The following is a 20,926-nucleotide window of genomic DNA, read 5'->3' on the forward strand; positions in this document are numbered from 1 at the left end:
AGAAATAAAAAGCATAAATCAGTGTGACGATATAACAGTCATCACTCCAGATGAGCCTCTCTGGTTTACAGGACTCTTCAACAGGATGATGCTATCACTCCATACACAGATTAAATGAAATGTGTTCCCCTGCATGACAAAGATATATAAAAAGATTTTTAAAGTGGGAGTGTTACTAAAATCTATTTTTTTAAACTCTTTTTTTGGACAATGTTATTCCCTCATCCAAAACAGGGAACAATATTCCCTGTGTTGCTTTGATTATTTGCTGCATGAGTTTCCAGTGTTGAGTTTATCATACAAACTTCTTATCAGTTCAACACTCCTATAAACTGTTTTAATTAAACAACATAAAGGAGGAGCATTGTTGTGATAAGATGCTGAAGGGGAAGTGTTTGAAAGAGTAGCAGTTTCTTAACTCCTAGTCTAACTAAAGAAGCAGGACAATTTCAAGGTGTCAATTATAATAGAAATGAAATTATATAGGCAACAATTTCATTATTGGTCTGGGTTTGATTTATTTATTTATTTTTCAAATCAAATTTCAGATTGCTCAGATCTTTACCAGGACGATCAACACAAGTGTCCACATCTGTCAACTGTGTATCTTACACACTCGACCCAATAAGTCTGTGAACTTAATTAACTTTTATTACCAAAATAATTCCACAAAATATGTTTAAGTGTCACAAAACTATATATGGGTTACATAAACTTGGCTATGTGTTACTAAAACGTGGCACACATATCTGTAAGCCATGTAATTGCACTCGAAAGTATTCCACACTGGAATACATGCAGTTGTGTGGTTTTGAAAAAGAATTGTACTCTGCATGTAATTGGATCATGTTGTCATACAGAATCAAACAGAACAAATCCAACCGGGAGGGGAAAACGTCTTCGTCCTCACTTACATACATGTATAATTTCACTTCTATCATAACTCTAATTAAGAGCTCAACTGCCACGCCAAACTGGTTTTTGCCATGTGAGGTTTTCCTCACATCGCAAAAATCCCCCGAGCTTTAATATGCCATGAACAAAAGAAATGAATAACCACAGATACAGACAGTCAGTCTGCCTTCTCTTACTGCTGACAGATGGTTCTCCAAGGACACGGCTTCTTGTATTACTGGCAGACAGGCAGACATCCGATTAATCAGACAAGCTGCTCCTGTTCTTGGCTCGTTTCTTGGTGCGATATCTAATACTGGTTCAGTCAGTTATAGTATAGTGTGAATGGATGTGCACCAACAGCTATGGACTTAAGGGGAAAGTTCAAAGAAACTCTACACTGGAAAAAGCAATATTATTAAACCAGCAGGATGCTTGTTCTTCCACCAAAGGAGAATGTGTGACTTGGGTTTATGTGATTAGAAGACAGTCACTTTCACTCAGTTTAAATGGTTTTCCTCTGCAGACGTCGCCACACCATAGCGGTAGGCTAGTGTCGATCTTCTAAGAGAGGTTACTGAACTAACTTATGGGACAAAAATGGAAGGAAAAGTAAAAACTGCTTTCAGATGGCATGTTCTAGTCACGATCTAAGAAATTTAAGATCATACGAGTTAAGTAGGGGATGATATTGAATGTAGGGCAGGACTAGTTGTAAAGGTTTTCAAGAACAATTCATTGAAAAGGTACTCGTGCCCTCAAAGGTTTTCTTAATTTTTCAGTGTGACATACCAGCAGAAAGTAGAGGACAACAGCATGTAGTCGCATTTACACTCATATTGGTCCAAGTATGGGTCTTCTGCATTAGTGCTTCGTTTAAACAATGGTGTTTCTGTCACAGATACATAATTGACCAGATGTAAATACTGACAATGATGTTTTTCCAAAAGCTTCTAGGTTTAGGACATACTTCAAATGTTTAAAACGTTTCTAAGTTTCTTTTCATTTGAACTTACTCTTGGCTTCTGCTCTGTCTTACTTAGAAAGAAAGTTTTGCTAAAAAAAAAACAGTTTTACAGTCATCTGCAAAGCAATTAAAGAAAATGACTTCTTGTTAACACAGGAATCCTGCTTGGAGTTGCATTTGGTAAGACAGAATTGGACAGTAAAAGAGAATATAACTAAAGCAAGCATGTGTTGCACTGAGACACAACTACGCAGACTTACTGTCAGGGTTAGGAGACTTGCGTCCAGCGTGGTTGGGAGAGGAGCAGCGGAAGGTGGTGACGATGGTGTTGTGGTGCGGGTTGGGGTGGTGAGGGTGATGCACAGCTGGATGGTGGCCATTGTTCTCTGGGGGAGCTTTCGTGATGTTGATTTCAGGTTTACGCACATCACCAAGACTCAGCGACTCAAACTTGCGAGCGTGGTTCTGCTCCGGAGCTCGGATGATACCGTTGTTGTTGTTGTTGTTGCCCTCGCTGCGGCGGATCACCGGGGAATCGGTGAGGGTCTTGGCAAATGTGACCTCCCTCCTGTGGCCCATCTCTGGGGTCCTGGAGTGTCCCAAGACTTCGGGGCGCTTCAGCGCGCTGTTGCTCACAAAGCGCGAGGAGGCAGGGCTGGTGATGTTGTCCACCTGCTTGCTGGGGGAGGAGATGTCAATGGAGAGCTCAGAACGGCGTGAAACGGGTTCAAGGGTCCTGGATCCACCGCCGCCCATGATGGACCGCGGTTGGGAGTAGTTGAGGTTGTTGTTGTTGGTTGCGGGGGCGGCACTGCCAAGGTCGCGGTAGTAGATACTGGTGGGAGACATGGCGTTACGGAGAGGGGAATTGGTGGCTCGGCGAGAGCCGGGCGAAGAATGGGACGGAGTGTCAACATCCTCAACCTCGAAGGACCTCTTCAGGGCTGCATGGGGAGGACAAAGAAAAAACTGTATAGCAATCGGGATGTGTTTTCCTTTTTTTTTTAACATGATCAAATATGCCTGTGACACCTTGTTCAGCATTCAACTCTCCAGCTCTCAGTCACTGGATTGAACTCACTTTTATTTTGTGTGTACAGTGTCTTAAGATGCCATTTGTTTTTAACTGACACTATTTAAATAAACTGAACTGAACTTAAATTGGAACTGAACTATTTTTTATCATTTCATTTTCCCTTTTTAAGTGAAATTCCTGTTCCTGTTCCTTCCTTAGTGGCATTTTACAGTGTAGTCAGACAGCCATTATTAAGCTGTCTGTTAAGTTATAATCAGTAACTCTTCCTTTAGCTGCATTTGACAGACACGGTATGATAGCAGTGAGAGCTGGGAGGCTATCAGCCTGGAGGGAATTCAAGGCTAGCCAGGTGTGACTGTCAAAGAAAGCATACCCTGAAATTAGAGCACAAGATGTTCATATACGTTTTTTTGTTGTTTTTTTAAAGCTAAAATGTCACCATGAAATCTACAGCAGAGACTTGTTACTGTGAATATGAAGGCTCACACCTCTACAATTAGACAGAGACAAACACTTCCTTGGGTGATGTGGAAGGAAGAAACATTTGCTCCCTTAAAAAAAAATGCAATTCTAGACTAAAGAGTCACAAAGAGAACATAAACAAAGACCAGGGCTTCTGCGGTTTTTTGCACATATGAGTCCAACATGGAGAACAGAGGACATGTTTTGCTTAAATCAAATATAGCTTTCCAGGAAAATAATCTCATAGCAAATGTAAAGCATGGCGGTGAGGATGCCATGGTTTGGGGATGCTTTGCTGCAGCAGGACCAACGTAGAATCTACCATAAATTTTATTGATCATCAGAGGGGGGGTTCTAGGAAAATGTAGGACAATCTCAAGAATTGGAATGTGCAAAATGACATTGATGCAAAATTTCTAATGTTATCCTCCAAAGAGTGGATGAAAATTATGAAATAGAAACCCTGGGCTTAGTCAAGACCTTGGTGCATTTCCTTTGAGAAGCTGGGGTGACTTGAAATAGACTGCATATACAAAAAAAAAAGAGAAAAAGAACAATACCAGGAACTAAATAAAATATATATATTAGGCATCAAAATTTTAACATTTCTTCATCAAGAACTGAGTGGCTTCCCATTTTTTTCCACTTGATACCATTTTTCCCATTAGATTTTAGTCAAAATGTCAAAGAATTAATACTTGAGGTTTGAAGCTGGAAAGAAACAATGAGCAGAAATAATTAAATCATGCTCTGATTTCATTTCACCCATAAACACATCCAGGCTTTCGTTACATTTTACAGTTTATTCTATGCATTGTTGTGACATGACTTGGTTGCTACATGTGTGGCGCAATATAATATTTACTTCCGCACTTTTACATGGAACAGCTTAAAGTGTTTCCCTCCATGTTCTAATGCAGACAGTCATCCAAATGCCATCCACCTCCAGTCGTAGGAACAAAGAATTTCTATGACTCCCTGTTTCTACTTTTATGCATCTTCCCTGCTCTTGGTTTATGCCAGGAAATAGCTGCACTGTCCAAGACGCAAACACAGAGGGATGGAATTACCCCCTGGGAAGATTTCATCGGGCTGAAAGTCAGCTTGAATCTGACTTCCATTGAAAAGCAGAGGAGCGCAGCCAGTGGCCAAGAGCTGGCATCGTAATTATACACAAGTTAGACCACTCACACACACACACACACGCACACACACACACACACACACCCTAAGAAAGTTTCCTTCAGTTCAAAACACAGTGCTGATTATTTGATCTGTTTCTGGCCTGCGGTGCGCCTGCAACACATGTGCTCATGTTTACTTGTAGAGTTGCGTTCAAAATCCTTGTGAAAACTATGTATGTATAACGAGAACATGTTTATTTTTAAACATTTCTACACCCGCAGGGGAGGGAGGTTTTCCCCAGCCTCTCAGTTTTAAACCAAAATGTCTTTATTGGTTAAGAACTAGACACAATAACATTTCAGCTGTCTCCCCGCAAATTAATAGGGGAAACTAATCTGATTTTCAGATATGAGAGACAGTTTTTCCTTTAGTTTGTTTATTTTTTTTAGTAATTTACAGTCTACTGCAAGCAATAAAATAATCTAGCTCTCTTTAAACCAGAATGCAAACAGCTGCATGAAAAGCACAGTCAACAAAAAAACCCACAAATACTAACAAGTTTTTTTTTTATTTTTTTTTTTTACAAATATAACTTTATTACATGCACTAATTTGAAAATATATTAAAGAGAGAGGAGGTTGACCCTGTTGTCTCAGTTAACTCTAAATTGTTGCAGGTTTGGATCTCAGCAGGAGACTCTGCATGGAGTTTATATGCACTTGTTAAGTCTCTGTGGGTTTTCTCAGAGTTCTCCAATTACCTCCCGTGCTCCAAAAACTGATCTGCTGACTTTAAATTTCCCTTAGTTGTGAGGATGTGGATACATTTTTTCATTTGTAACGCAAGGTTTACCCCACGTTTTGCCCACTGAACACATGAACAATGTCCTGGTCTCAGGATCGATCAATAATCAAGTGAGATAAGAAAGGCAAAAGAGCAAATCTAATTGCTTTTATTCAGTTACACTAATTAATAGTTTCGGAAAAAAATAAATAAGAATAGTTCCAGAGGAGTGAGAGATTCCTTTAAAACATCAAAAACAAAAATCTAAATTGAAAGCAGGAAAAAGCTATAAAAAGAGGCCAGTTGAAAATAAAACAAAAATATTTTCTGCTAGTGTGAAATTTAGGATTAGAAATTTGAAGATGAACATCTGAACAAGCCCAAAGGGACTTTTAAAGCAAGTCCTTGAAAATAAGAAACACACTTTCACAAAGACTAATATTTCTATTTCATCCTGTGTTTGAAGCTCAAAAGATTGAAATGAAGTAAAGAGCAGAGAAGAAATGAGCAGTTAAATTTTTTAATTTCTTCTAGAAAGCAAGTCATTTTGCATCCAGATTTTACGATAAACCCTATTGTGTTTCTATCTCTAATAGCCATTATAGCCATTTTTAACTGCAGGACTGTTATGTATAAAGAATGAGATTAATATCTGCTCCGTTTGAGTTAAGCAAAATCTAAATCATTTTAATCATTTCCTGTTTTGAATGAGTTTAGACTTTCTTTGTTTGATTATACTTTTTTTCTTTGGTTTCTGTAATTTATACTCATGTTTGAAATAAACTGGAATTGAAAAAGAAGAATGTTTCTGATTAAGGAATGCCACAAAAAGAGACTTTAACCATATTAAGCATGTAGCAGCGGCTAATACTCACGCAGCAGCAGCTAATACTCACGCAGCAGCGGCTAATACTCACGAAGCAGTGGCTAATACTCACGCAGCTGCTAATATTCACGAAGCAGCTGCTAATACTCACGCAGCGCTGCAATTGAACTGAATGCCAAGCAGGTTTTGAAGTCTATTTTTTTAAAATATGTCTTCATTTCACTGCTTTTGCACTCTTACTTTTTTGAAAAGGTCACAACATGAAATGAGAAAGTGAAACATGTCCTTTTACACAGTGGTTTTACAGGCATTGCAGGTAAAACCACTAAAGCATTACTTATAGGGCGCTGAGTGGCTCAGTTGTTACTGCCTGTGTTCAACCCTCAACCTGGTTGTTCTGGGTTCAATTCCTAGTCTCCTCCCCATCTCTCTGCACCATATTTCCTGTAAATTGAGTGTTCAATAAAGGCCGCAAGTTCCAGAAACATATTTTAGAAAAAAAGAAGTCATTCATCAATGCAGTAACACTCATTTTGTCACGTTTTAATTTTTTTTTATTAACTTGAGGGGAATCTGTTCCTTGTCCAAGAACTTTATAATCCTACCATTTCATTTTTATGAAAATGTTGCCAGTTAAGCCTAATAATAAATGTGCTGCTTGTATTTACTGGACTGTGTCCGTCTAACTCGTTGCTTTCCATTTTGTTACATGATTGCTATGGGGGAATCCAAGGTTGTGGCTACGTTTAGCTCTCACCAGACAATAAGCTTTTCTGCCAAACTTGGTCAGAAAATTATATAAGATGGCTAAGACACTGTAACACATGCATTAGGCAAAACTTGTGCAATCTGTGGCCAGACTGAGGTTAGCAAAAACATGCTTTTCCTTAGTTGACCAAAAATTAAATATATAAACTGGGACTATGTCCTGTTAGAATAATGCAGCATTTCTAATGTAAATATCTAAAGCGATGGCAGAGCAATGTTTGAAAAGTAAATAAAAATAATAATATTCATTGTATATACATACAAATTGTATTAAAAATGTTTAATATCTCATTGATTTTAAATAAAACATGGAAACAATAATTATTCCTACTGCTGTTAAAGGACATTGCACATTGGATATAATGTATAACATATTAAAGTTATGATAAAGTTATATTTTCCATTTTAATATTTTTATACTAATATCATCAACCTTCAGTGGAAATGAAAATCTGTCTCTACAGCTAAATCTTACATGACAGAAATAAACAAATTTAATGTGTATTGTTCCTTTTTTAAAATAAATGATGATATTGACTTTTAGACATTTCAAATAAACACCTATTAAATTTTGTAATTTATCAGCAAAAACACAACATTATAATGTTTCATAATGTAAAACAGAGTATAATTTAACTAATATTATACAGTTTCTAGCCTGAGGTTAGCCACTTGACAGCCAGTGAGTTCCTGTCATTTCATAAACAATACCATATCATAACAACTATACAAATAGTTTGTGTCTCTGCATTGTTGAGACATCAAGATTTTAGTCTGGACCGCGTGAGTCAAGTGCTGAGTATGCATTTAAAACAGGAAGCGATTAGGAAACCAGTGATTTTTACAAGAAAATTACAAAATAGGGAAGAAAAGCAACGAAGGTCTAAGTGAGAATAAAACCCACAGCTATATCATTAGCTGGAGAAAACATGGGGTCAAACCACTAATAAACCATGTGAACAACTTACACTATGTGACAGCACTATTAAACAATTTAACAAAATAACCCTCAGAAAGCCAATTCAGTAGATTATTTAATAAAGAATGTGCATAACAAGCAGCCAATGCAATTTTCTTAAATGGCCGGGTATACTTCACTGCCTATATCCTTGAGAAAATTTGGTTTTGTAGCCACATGCAATAAGTCAACTGATTAGGACAGTAACTCTGTGTCAGACACCGGTTATATAAAACCGTTTCATGCATAGTGGGGCTTTAGACGCTGTCAGTCCTCACAGAGTAGAAAAATCTGTGGTCACGCACAGAAAAACACAACCGACCCTCGCCACTGACAGGACAAGGCCAAACAGTAAGCGATGAAGTTTCAAGCTATGGTATTTTTCTGGGTAAGAAAAGCCTTAATGGTGCACTGTCAAAAACACCTCCCTCCACTGACGGTGATGGGTGTGAGTGCTGCCCAGGAGCAGCGCAGTAAACCTCACTCTGTCAGGTGTACTGCATGATTCCCCACAGCTCTGGGCAATATGGAAGAGTAATAGACATGGGTGTTTAGTGAAGTAAAAAAACAACAACACACAAACAAGAAGCTTGATCAGAATATGCCCAACATCTGAGGAACCTGACGACTAAAAGAAAAACACACATGCTCTCATGCTAACTTATTCAGGCAGATGTGTTTATTTACTGGGTTGCAGCTTTTCATGCAGCAGCAGCTGGTAGGAGGTTCTTAAAGAGACAGGCGGTGATGATATTTTTGGTATCAGAAGAACTGAAATGAACATACATGCTATAAAATGACACAATGTGCCTTTAAAGTACATTATACCATCCCCCCTTTAAGTTTCAGGAAATCTTCAGTCTCTCATTAACATCCAGACATCAGATAAACTTCATTAGTTCCCATAGATGAAACATTTTCCCAACTACTTTTCTGCACCATCATCATCTTATATGGTTAATATAAATTGTAATCTAATTAGGGTTACACCGATTTATCGGTGCCGATTTCCTTAATTTGGGGAGATTGATGATCGACCGATTTTTACATGGGAAGCTGATCAGCCTCTGCAAAAGTCTAAAAGTCAACCACTGCGCTTTTCTTTTCTCCCGTGAGAGAGGTTTGACTGACAAACCGGCTGACCAGGTCATGTCTGCACATTTACAATATTCACCCCACTGTTACCAATTCAGCAACTTTCTTGATATATTAAGTAACATTTCAGTCCAACAAATGGTATCGCCTAAAATCGGAATCTGTAAGTTAGGCTTTGTAAAAGATTGGTAATCGGCGATCGGCCAGAAAACTGCAATCAGTGCACCCCTAAATCTAATCATAAAATGTATCATGTAATTCTAAAAATAATTTTTATGTTTGTATATTATTGTGTTAGTGCTATTGTAAGAGGGTGAACTTTTTTGTTATAATTTCATAAATATGTGTATTCTAGAAACACGATGAATATATAATTAGAGTTCATTTACACATTATAATGTGATAAAGCTATGTTTTTCTTTTGCCTGAGTAGCATCTCTGCTCATATCACTTGGAAAAAGTGGAAGTGATAGAGCATCACACATTTGCAACAGGAAGAATGCAGAGAACCAGACAGAGTAAAAGGACAAAGAGCTACAGCAGGTTACCTCGAGTTAGTAAATTATTACTGCATACAGTGTTTTATCTGAACTACACAAATCAGATCCTAAGTCACGTCATCAAACACTGAATGTAACAGACACTGCTTAGCTTCAACTAAATGGAAATTAGGTTACCTTCTAAAAAATATCCAGCTCCGAAAAAAAATTGAGACCACTTAAAACGATCAGTTTCTCTGATTTTGCTTATTATAGGCAAATGTTTGAGTAAAATGAACATTGTGACAACATGCCTCTGGAAGTCCAAGCAAAAATTTTATTTTTATTTACAGAAAATGAAAAATGGTTAAAGTAATGAAAAAGATGCAGTGCTTTCTGTCCTCAACTAACGTAAAGAAAACAAGTTCATATTAATTTAGAAACAACAATACTAACGTTTTAAAGGAGCACATAGGTTGGTCCATTGCTGAAAAATGTACACGTATTACTTCTCTGTCAATTCATGTCGACGCTCCGCTTCGTCATGTCATATTTTGTTTTGTGTCAATACGTGTAGGAGTTGAAGAGGCACAAATACTTTTGCAAGGCACTGAGCCAGAGCCCTTCTCATTGTTGAGCCCTAACCAGCTTTGTGAGTATGGTCGGCGTCACCAGGCCATGACGTCAAACGCAGCAGGCCGGGCAGCAGCTGGAGGTACTGACAGCAGCAGAAACAGGAAAGGAAGGCCGAGAGAAGGAAGGATGACAGAATACAAGAGGAAAATAGGACAAAGGGAACAGATGCACCAGACAAACAAAGCAGGGAAAAGAGTGGGACAAATGTCTCATGCGCTACATGCAGGTGTTTTAACGCGCTGAAGTGAGGGCAATGCTGTGTCTGTTTCTGTTATTGACGTTACTCTCTAGGATAATCAACAACAGATGACAGGCTGATTTGGCTAGCGTTTACCCACCGCCCTATTTTTGACAGGCTAACAACCACTCTTGTAAAAACACAAGTAAGCCACCATACAGACTTGAACCCAGCGAGTTCAAGTCTGTATGGTGGAAAGCTTGTGGACAGTATCTGACAGATGCTGGCGCTCACTATAAAACGGCAGGATAAACACTGGGACTGAGAAAAATAGAGAAAATAAATGACAAACCTTCAAAATCCGAAATAATTCCCTCCAAGTGCGGGTTTACTCCAGCATCAGACATGTTTGGTTTTTTTTTTCCTGGCTTAAACTTTCACAAAAATCGTTTTTTTTCCCCTTGAAGTGGTTCCCTCTTGATTCTGTAGAAACTCAAAAATAGACCCGATACAAAACACGACTTAGCCCACAGCTCTCAGTGAAGGGAGCAGCGATCCCACTAAGTTTGCTCTGTTGCTGCACACACGCGTCAGAGTGAGGGGAAAAGGCGAGCCTCCTCCCTTGTCCTCCTCCCTGTAGCAACACACACACACACACACACACACACATGCACACACACACACACACACACACACACACAAGCACACACTCCCCTCCTCTAGTGTCCTATGTATGAGTGTGTCCCCTGCCCCCCGCACACTCCTACGTGCACACACAGGCGTTCATGCAGACAGACGCCCTGATAACCTGAGACTCTTTTCAACTTAACAGGCTTTCAGTTCTGATTTCTTTGTCAAGCTTTTAAACAGTGCAAGAGCAACTGAAATGAATTATGATCAGAAAAGATACCGGGCTACATGTGTTGATTTTCAGCCGACCGTCGTAGAGAATCGAGCTAAACTGATGGAGGAAGAGAATAACTTCCATCGAACAGTCAGAGGTGCATTTCCCTTTTCAGCAGCTGCACAAGTCGAATAAAAACAAAGGGGCAGTAAAGACTGCAAGCAAAGCAATCAGAATCAACTCAAAGAAGCAAAGCATCGTGGGGAATTTTTAGTTGTTATTAAACCCTGTGGACCCCGAAGCATTTTCACCTATGACCGATATTTTACCTGCAGCGTGCAAATCAGATAGAGAGTGCAAGGAAGGTCAGATAGAGGGAAGAGTTCATCATCACACCTTTGAGTCAGAAAATAACCATGATAAAACCAATAACCATGATGTCCTCTTCTTCACCAAACGCCTTCATGTGTGTTTTATTTTTGTTACCAAACCTGAAACCTACAGTCTTCTCACATCTCAGAAGAAGTGTGAACAAACATAACACTGATATAAACACTAATAGTCTTACTATTCCTACAAATTAGCCACACTGAGCAATGCTCCACTCTCTGCAATCTAGCATCTCTGGTGCTGGATTGCTTGTAATCTTGTTGAATGATGAAAACAGCAAAACAAATAAATAAACTGGCTGTGGCATTTTGCTTTTAGAGAGTGAACTGCACTCATCAGGTACTTCATTAGGTAAACCTGGCTAAATATTTGTTGATATAAGCGGTGGCTCAGTCAATCACATGACAGCAGCTCAAAGCATTTAGGTGGAAGTGATGAAGGCGACTTGATGACGATGAAACCGAGCATCCCTAAAAAGAAAGAACGGTGCCAGACGGGTCAGTCTGAGTATTTCAGAAGCTGCTGACAGTGTCTCATGAAGTCAATCTGTGGATGATTCTTCCATTAACCTGTCCTCTGTGATTCAATTTTTAAAAAAAATAAATGGGGAGGGGGGAGATTCTGAGTTTGTCGTGGACATCAGACGATGTAACCCAAAACTGCAGCACGTTTTTGGCAAAGATGAAAAGAAGCTTGTGCTTGATGTGCCGCCATGGTTTCATGGCTCGTCCTTGAAACTGTTTCTGCAGGTTCAATGATAGATTCTTGAAGTGAAAAATGAAACACTGTTAAAACTGTGTTGATAGATTTAATCCCGATTTAACACATTGCTATGTTCTTTATCCACACATCTTCTGAAGTAGAGATACAATCAATGAATATCTTTCCACAATGTCCTGTTTGCCATCAGACTAACAGGAGATTTGTGAAGAAAACATATTGATGCTGCGTTACATTTCAATGGTAAAAGTCTTCGAAAAGTGTTTGAAATAAGCCTAAGCCGTGTGTGTGTGTGTGTGTGTGTGTGTGCGTGTGTGTGTGTGTGCACCAAAAGGGAACTGATATTTTCCTTTCTATACACTCAACAGACATTTGTAACACAATGGATGTCATGACCCAGATCACATCCAGTTTTTCAGTGTCAACGGCGTCAGCTAAAAGGCCCTAAACAGGGTCTGGAAAATTCACTGAGAATCCCACCTGAATGAAAAGCTGCGTTCTTAGGGGCATAAACAGAATAGTAAGCACCTCGGAGGCCCCTGACCCCAACACCTCAGAGGTCACTGAGAATGCAGAATAATGCTGTGTGTTTCTGAGCCAGTCTGCTCCCCTAATGCAGCTTCTCTGAAGGTGTGTCTGGACAAAGAACAGCGCGTGGCACACGGAGCATGCGGGTTCATTAAACCCAGCAAAAATGACTTCACCGAGGCAAATTCTTGACCCCTGGCAGACGCTGACGAAGTGTAGATGAATTTAAACACAGGAGAGATACCAAAATACTTTGTAAAGTGTAAACAATTTTGCAAACAATGACACCACAGGAGACAGATTTAGTTGCTCATTGACTGATCTGCCTCCCTGTGGGATTTAACAAAGCAATTTGCACCCATACATAGCCGAGTATCGGACCGAACCTGGGATGTTAAACCAACAACCACAAAACGTCCACACTTCCCTCTGGCACGTCATGTTGTTGCGCACCATTATTTTTAATAACTTTTAACTTCTTCATTCTCTTGGCAGGTTATTGCAGCCAAGAGCTTTACTGATTGTCTATGGTCCCAGCTGCACTACAACAAAGTTATTATTTAATGGATGTCTTTCACTCTGTTTCCTCAGAAGACTAATATCATCACATTTTACAGCCAGATTACTGAAAGCTCTTGAAAGTATGTGAGCTTAGTAAATTACAATCACCCTTTCCAAAACAGACAAAAAAAAAACACATTTCTCACAGAGAGAGCCTTAGGTTGGTTCTTTTATTCTAAAGAAAAAAAAATTCTCTGGCTTGCAAAAATGAAAAGTAAAGTACAAAATATGGATCTAAAATAATCTTGTCAGTATAATAATGGTTTAATGTTCCTGACCAGCAACAGCTTCAACAATATGAAACATTAGGAATAATGTAAACCCCTAAGCACAGAGCCTTTCAAGACTCTCTTTTGCTGTAAGAGCAATGCTGAAATAAAATTGTGCAAAATGGCAGTGAATCCTCTAAAAGAGGATAAAACTGAAAGACATGACGTTGTGTCATTTATTACTTTAGCTTTGGGACATGGTAAATAATCCATTTCAGACGTAAACTGCAGAGAACCATAAATCTTTGCTTGTGTGGTCTTAGTGTGCGTCTCCTCCAACCAGAACACAGAGGACTCTTGTGCTCCTTATTTGTACATTTGAATATATTTTCTTATATATTTTTCAAGTTTCTTCTTTGAGTCTAAGTTCAGCTCTTTCTGTGTTAATTAATCTTCTCTGTCAGTTTCCTAGCTTTTCCCCAGATGCGCCACATTTCTTCTGATTAGTTCATCTTGTTCTTTTGTCACTATCCACCCTCATCTCATGTATTTAAACTCTTGATTTGTATTGTATTCAGTGCTGGATTCTTCCACTTCAGGCCTGTTTCTTATTTCACGCTCCCTGTCCATGTTACCCAATCCAAAGACCTTTACGTATTTTACGGTTTTTGAATTACATCTTCAAAAATGAATCTTTCTAGCTGATGTCCATCCTTTTCTCCTGCCAAAGAAATAAGTCTAATGTCAGAACATCGAGTCCTTACACATACGATATTGATTTTAAAAATATATAAATTTTTAAACGCATTTATGAAATGTATGTTGTCAGAAGGTGCAAATACAGCAAGATAGTCTGTGCCTCTTGAACCTTCAGCCAAACGAAGCAGACAGATGTTCTGATGGAGATTCATTTATCTTAAAATAGAGTTGCTACTCTCTTTTATTCAACTGGGATCGCATAAAGAGTGAAGACTCAAGAAAATATGCAGCTTTCATAAAATAAAATAAAAAGATTTTATGTGTTTCTTTGGAAATGAATTTGATTGAAATCAAATTAAACTCTGGTGTTGGATTGATGTGAATGTGGCTGATTGAATGCAACTAAATCTGAATTAGACCAGTATTATGTCAGGTGCACAGAGATGATTCGATGTTGTCATTTGATTTTAAATAAACTGATCTGAGCTCAACTGAGCCAAAACAAAAATCTGATGAACCACTAAGCACCGAAACGATCTGAGCAGTTGTTTCTGTCTGGCCAGCAGGTGTCACTGTCAAATTTCTAAGCTTTGCAAAACAAAAATTATGCAACAGATTTGTAGTTATTTTCAAATTAGAAGTTGCTTTAGTCACCCCTTTTATAGTGCATTGCAGGTTAGATTAATTGACCCTTCTTATTTTCATAATGTGTAATCTTTACATATATGACGGACATGCAGATCGAATCCAAATAATTTAATTTTGGTGGGTTTTTGCTGCACACTTTATACTTAAATGAACAGAACTGTTATGCCTGTGATGCCTACCATATGTTGTGCTTTGTGTTTGATTATATATGCGTATAAGAATGCACCAGAGGGGAGCGCTTTTATTTTCAAAAGGCAGTGCAACGTTCTGTAAAACATATGCTTCCATACCACAAGTCTCTGTTGTAGTGAGCTAAAACAGCCTCTGAGGCGTTTGTTCCTGTTTGTGTGTGTGTGCGCGCGCATTTACTCTGTGAGTAACTGTACTTTAATGTGAGCCTGTACACATGTGTGGTTTCTTAACTGTGACTGGAAACGGGCGTGTTTGTGTGTCTGTTCCCTTGAAATAGCCCAGTAAACAAAAAGGTCTTTGGATTCATTTAAAGGTTACTTTATTTTTTTTACCCAGAAACATTAAGAAACAAAGTGTTTTCAAAGTTTTTTTTTGTTTTTTTTTTACCTCCAATCTACAGCAGCTCTTTCATGAAATTACTATTAAAATATTTCTGCTCAAGATTCCTATAAAAACAGGTATTGCGTGAACGCACTGGAGTGTTCTTTGTATCAGAATGAGTAACTCTCTGAGATCAATGGGAAAAAAGTAAAAAAACAGAATTTTTAGTTTTATTTTTTCACTTTGTTTGCATTTTTTAACGTTTCACCCATAAAATGGACTCTTTTTTTGCATTTTAATGCTACTTTTAATAACGGCAACATACATCTTATTCTGAAAAAACAGAAAACATAAGTTAGTGCTTAATGCGATTCTGACAGTTTTTAAGAGGTTCTTGCGATAATATATTGCATTCAGTCTATATTTTATTCATAATTTAAGCAAAATACAACAAAGTGGCTCAGTTTACATCCCATCATTACCTCTGTTTCCAACTAGTGGCTAGCATTAAAATTTTATTTAACATATTCAACCAAGAGGTTTAGATTGAAAAGGCAGTTACATGTAACACTCAGCTAAATGTAAGTGTATCCTAAAAGATTTATTTAAACAGATATCAGTGAAATCCATTTGGACCAACAATACTACATGATGGCTGACGTTTGACTTTGATCCAAACCGTTATTTCCATTAGCATTATTACGAGCAAATACTGACTATTTAAAATTTAAAAATTAAAACCAGTTGTGACAGGAGCGTCAGTGTCCATGAAGGCTTCAACAGTTCTTTAATAAATTGCATTTTAATGTTAATTCCAATAAAAAAAGACACATTATTTTGCTTTTGTAGCTCTTGCAGATCCAAATATTCCTTTCAGATTGCTTGTACAAGACTGCAAAACTGGTTTTGAAATGCAATCATCAATGAAGCAATAACTTCTGATAACTATTTTTCTTTTAATTTTACCTTAAAAGTAAAAAATATTACAGAATTACAGGCACTTCCATACCAAACAACTCTAAGATCTATCCAAGGACTTTACAAGCAGCTGACTGTCATATAAAATGCTAAGGAAAACTTTGTCTCTTATTCCTTTGTTCCTTTTTATGTAAAACTGACCATAAGAGCACCTTTATGAGTTGTTTCTGCCTCCTCTGGACCAATCTTTGTTTCCAACATCACCTGTCAGTAGCTCTCCCCGGCAGGATGCCTGTAGGTGGAGCTTCCCCTGTCAGCTTCCGTCACTCGCTGCACTGGCTGTTTTACCGGTTCCCTATCAGGACTGAATAATGATCAGAGGAACAATGTGAAGAGAGATACGAGGAGGGCAGTAGGAGGAGAACTACAGGGCGTTTACTCATTGAGGATATCCTGTACACTTCATTTATGGAACATGGAGAGCTGAGTGATTTCCTTAATTTCCTCTGACTTCAGGTTCATGTGTGTTTATCAGTGTGGGTGGGGTTAGGAGGGCGAACACTTTAAGGTGTGAGGACCTGAGGCCCAGGGCGGCTACGGCGCTTCAGATCTAACAAAAATGATCTCTGTGAAGTTGTACTTGGTTTTATTTTCACTTTGGGTTTTAGTCTTTCCCCCATTATGTGTTTCTGTTCAATTTACTTCCACTTTTTTCTAATCTATATTGATCTGAAAAGTCATTTTCAGTTAGCAGAACCTTAATAAGTGAAATGAGTTTTACATTTTCTTTATTTTATTATTATTATTATTATTATTTTATGTGAAGATTTTCTTTGCTTTTAATATCCCAGCATGCTGAGTGATTTTCCTCCCATCTGTCTGCAGATTTAATAAATGGTTATTTAAATCCCACCACATTCTCTTCAGGTTTCACTGCTGGCTTTGCAGAATCAGTTCCAGGCAAAGTGCTGACCCAAAAACCATCTGAGCTTCACCATAACGATCCGTAAGCCAAGAGACTGTCTCTCCAATATCTGTGCTTCAATCTTTATATCACCCTTAATGTGAATGAAAAGGCATTTGTTGCAAAAAAAAATAAAATAAAATAAAATAAAATAAAATAAAATAAAATAAATCTCTGGTTGCATTTAAAAAAATATGACATGTGAAAACCCTTTAAAAATGTTACATTTTGTTACAGCACAATTAAAATCATCTGCATAATTTATTGGGATAGACCATTGCATATTAATTGATCAAATAAAAATATTAGATGTGTTTCATGTATTTTGTATTCAGATTTTTTTTTTACTCTGATGCCTCCAAATAAAATATAGTGCAACTAATTCCCTTCCTAATTCACATAATTAGTCAATGCATGTAATTTTTAAATGTTTGGTAAAACACGGTGGAAGTATCATGCTGTGGGGAGACTTTTTATCACCAGGGATAAATAAGCTTGTCAAAGTTAAGAAGAAGCAGAGGCTGGACTAATCTTGAAATCCAGTTTTTTACTCACTTTTTTGCTAAGACATTCTTATTAATTTCTTACTAAAAATATAATTTTCTGAAAATATCTTTAAAAAAAAACCACAAGCCTCGCTCACTTACAAACTTCTCTACACCAACAAAGATTAGGAGAAAACTCGAGGTTAATTCTCCTGCAAGGACAGGGTCTTCTGGCAGGAGAGGATTTTTGATTTGAGCCAGCATTTTCCAATTAGAAAATGATTATATTTCCCACTGAGCCACAGCTACGCCAAACTTGATACTGAGCTGCAACCTAAGCAAACAACTGCGGCTGGAATGGTCATAAATTGCAGGGCACAAATGCCTGAAGAACGCTGGGAGATGAAAATAAGGAAAACTAAAATCCTACAAAACACGGGAGACAGAGGGAAACAGCCTGGTGGCATACAGGATGCTAACAAGTAGATCTGACTGACTGGGACATATTTATGTATGACAGTCGATTGCAGAAGATGAAGCTAGTGGTTGATTATAAACTGGGTGCAGCTGTGAGGGAAAACAAGTAACTGAAGTTGAACTAAGGAGATGGGAGAAATGGCTGTTAAACATGGGAAAACATGCAAGCATCCTAAATACACTGACATAGACATATCCCCAAACCCAGACACACCAAAATCACTACATGAAGGGCTTAGATCAAAGCCTGTTCATGTGTTTTCAAATGTCCCAGTCAAAGTTCAGGCCTAAACCCCGTCGAAAATCCATGGCAGGTCTAGAAAATTGCTGGTAATAAATTATCAGTTTTTATTCTAAGTGAACTTGAGCAGAGAGTAATCAAACATTTCAGTGTCTTGGTGCAAACACCGCCTCATGCCATGTCTCCAAACAGATGTGAGCTGGTTTGGACTAACTTATTTCCTCCACTGGAATGTATTAATTTGTTTTGAAAATAATAACCAATCTAATTTTAGATCTAACACTGAATCCTGGGCTGAATCATTCCCTCACTTATGTTCAACAGACCACGCAAATACTGTAATTGCTCTCGTCAATAAGTTCCTGTTTTGTTGGCCCGACTTCAAACAACAAATATCTCTCATCTTTTTTATCTTCCGCACTGTCAATGAGCAGATTCAACAAGTCAATGTGCTGGCCACATGTGACCCCACATGTGTCAGAGCATTCGTCGTATTGAATGTATTAAATTCATCTTCAACAGATTACAAAAGGAAACTGAGACTTTGGATGGCAGAGGCACAGCCACATGCTCAATAAAGGCGTATAATAACCCATTTATACCACACGGTCTTAGTTCTTCTGTCTGGAAAACTCCAGATGAAATGGGGCTTCTTCTGCGGCTGTTGCCAAGACAACAGGCTCAAACAGAAGTCCACAGCTCAGCCCGAAAAACCAGGAAGAAACCTTGACCGAGTGTAGCTTCCGCAAATAAAAAGCAACAAGAGGCGAAACAATGCCTAACTACTGTGTTTTCTGATGGAGGAAAAAAATAAATAAATAAAGCTCCATAATTCAGTTCTCCACCTTCATCTCCTATCAGAGTGTCAGCCTACTGCATTCCTCCCCATCCCATAAACAAAAATATCTCTCTCTGTCTGCAGAATGTAAATCATGCACATGGAAATTCCATCGAACATATAGATAAGGGCCTGCGTGAGAGAGGATTACAACACTACAACAGTGCCACCCAGTGGAACTAAAAGTGTCTGCAGAGGCTTGGGACAAAGTCACCCAGCAGTAGTCCCAGAGTTCTCACTGGCAGTCAAGTAAAAGTCAGAATGAAGCCAAGCCTCGTTGTACAAACAGTCGATCTGGTTAATGCTAAATCAAATGCCGAATGGGAATTCCCTAAAAGTACACATGAACACACACTTGTTGTATCATTTTCTCAAACCAGAAAGGACTCCAACGGCCTCTACAAACACCAGGAACCGTTTGCCTACGGTTCGCCCTGATGCACACCATTAAGTTTCATTTAAACTCTACAGTAGCACTCAGACAGCAGGGGCAGAAAGCTGAGGAACGTCTCACCAAAGTCTGACCTCCACCCTAAACCTAAGAAAAGCAACACACGATTTGTGCTGCGAGTGACAAAAAAATAGCAAATGCAGTTCTTCAGGTAAAGTCTGACGCTCTCTAACTCAGGAGTTTTGAGCTGGTTTAAAATCTCCACCATATATACAAGGACACATGAGCGTCACTCCACTCCTACGTAACATAAAATAACTGAGGCTGACCAGAAGTAATCTGACAAGTGAAGTCATCGTCCCCCTCATCTTAAATGTCCAAGCTTGTGATTATGCAATAAAGATTTGATTCTGTGTATCTGTCTGTGGACTCCAGCTGTGTGTGTGTGTGTGGGGGGTCATCTGTGATTTCAAGGCTGACAATCAAAGCGCCACTTCAGCCCGGGGAGATTAGGACTTGTCATTTTGGGAAGTTAACTCTGACAGCACATCACATGAGGTTAGCTCACTGTATCTGTTCAGAAATATTCTGGGTGATTTCAAAGCTAGCCCACAGTAGCTACAGCTGCCCACTGAATCAGATACAGAGAGAGGAGAAACTGACACACACACACACACACACATGTCTCAGAACAGCTGTCTCACCACCAAATAATGAGAAAAAAAAAATCACAAAAAGGGAGGTATCTAGAGCTAAGCTTTCATATGTCTGAGAAGTTTCCTCCTCTGCTGTAAAAGAGCAAAAGAAGTATAGAAAGAGTCAAAACTTACCAGCTATTCTGTCTCGGTCCATAACTTAACGGCTACCTCAGATAGCCACATGTAACCTCTCGCTTTTTCTCTCCTTCCTCCCCTCCCTCTTTTCTTTTTGCAAGAAGACTTCCCCTTTCTCCCGACTTAGTCATTCTGTCCCCGTCTTTCCACCCTCGCTCCGTCCCTCCCCCCTCCTCCCCTTTCCTCCGTCTGTCTCTGTTGCTCTCATGTCCTCCAACTTTTAATGTTTTCAGCCTGTCAGAATAAAACAAGTGAACAGAACAGACATCCGCCACCATGTGTGAATCGTATGGAGTCACTCTCTCATTTTTTTTTCTAGTTCCTTCTATACCCAAGCTACTCTTCTTCTCCCCTTTTGCCTCTGCTGCCGTGCTGACAGTGAAGAATTTTTTTTTTTTTAAATAGCTCCTTTGGTCAGAGAGAAAACAGACAGCACACTCCAGTGCTATGTTGTAATTGC

General features: G+C 38.7%; 1 protein-coding gene across 2 annotated transcripts in view; it reads right to left on the minus strand.

The window, feature by feature from the left end:
* septin9b (septin 9b) overlaps positions 1-20,557 on the minus strand; it is a 62,012-nt gene extending 41,455 nt beyond the window's left edge. The window contains exons 1-2 of one of the 2 annotated variants that reach the window (XM_014968360.2): positions 20,464-20,557; positions 2,122-2,805 (exon numbers count right to left, since the gene is read on the minus strand). In XM_014968360.2, the coding sequence (XP_014823846.2) occupies positions 2,122-2,805; positions 20,464-20,485 (706 nt within the window). In that variant the 5' untranslated portion in view covers positions 20,486-20,557. Of the gene's footprint in view, positions 1-2,121; positions 2,806-10,559; positions 10,906-20,463 lie in introns of those variants that run through there. The other variant, XM_014968359.2, reaches the window with a different exon arrangement.
* Positions 20,558-20,926: the final 369 nt, after the last annotated feature.

Source organism: Poecilia mexicana, unplaced genomic scaffold, assembly GCF_051168715.1.
Source record: "Poecilia mexicana isolate PSO_F unplaced genomic scaffold, ASM5116871v1 scaffold_1, whole genome shotgun sequence".
Taxonomy (NCBI): domain Eukaryota; kingdom Metazoa; phylum Chordata; class Actinopteri; order Cyprinodontiformes; family Poeciliidae; genus Poecilia; species Poecilia mexicana.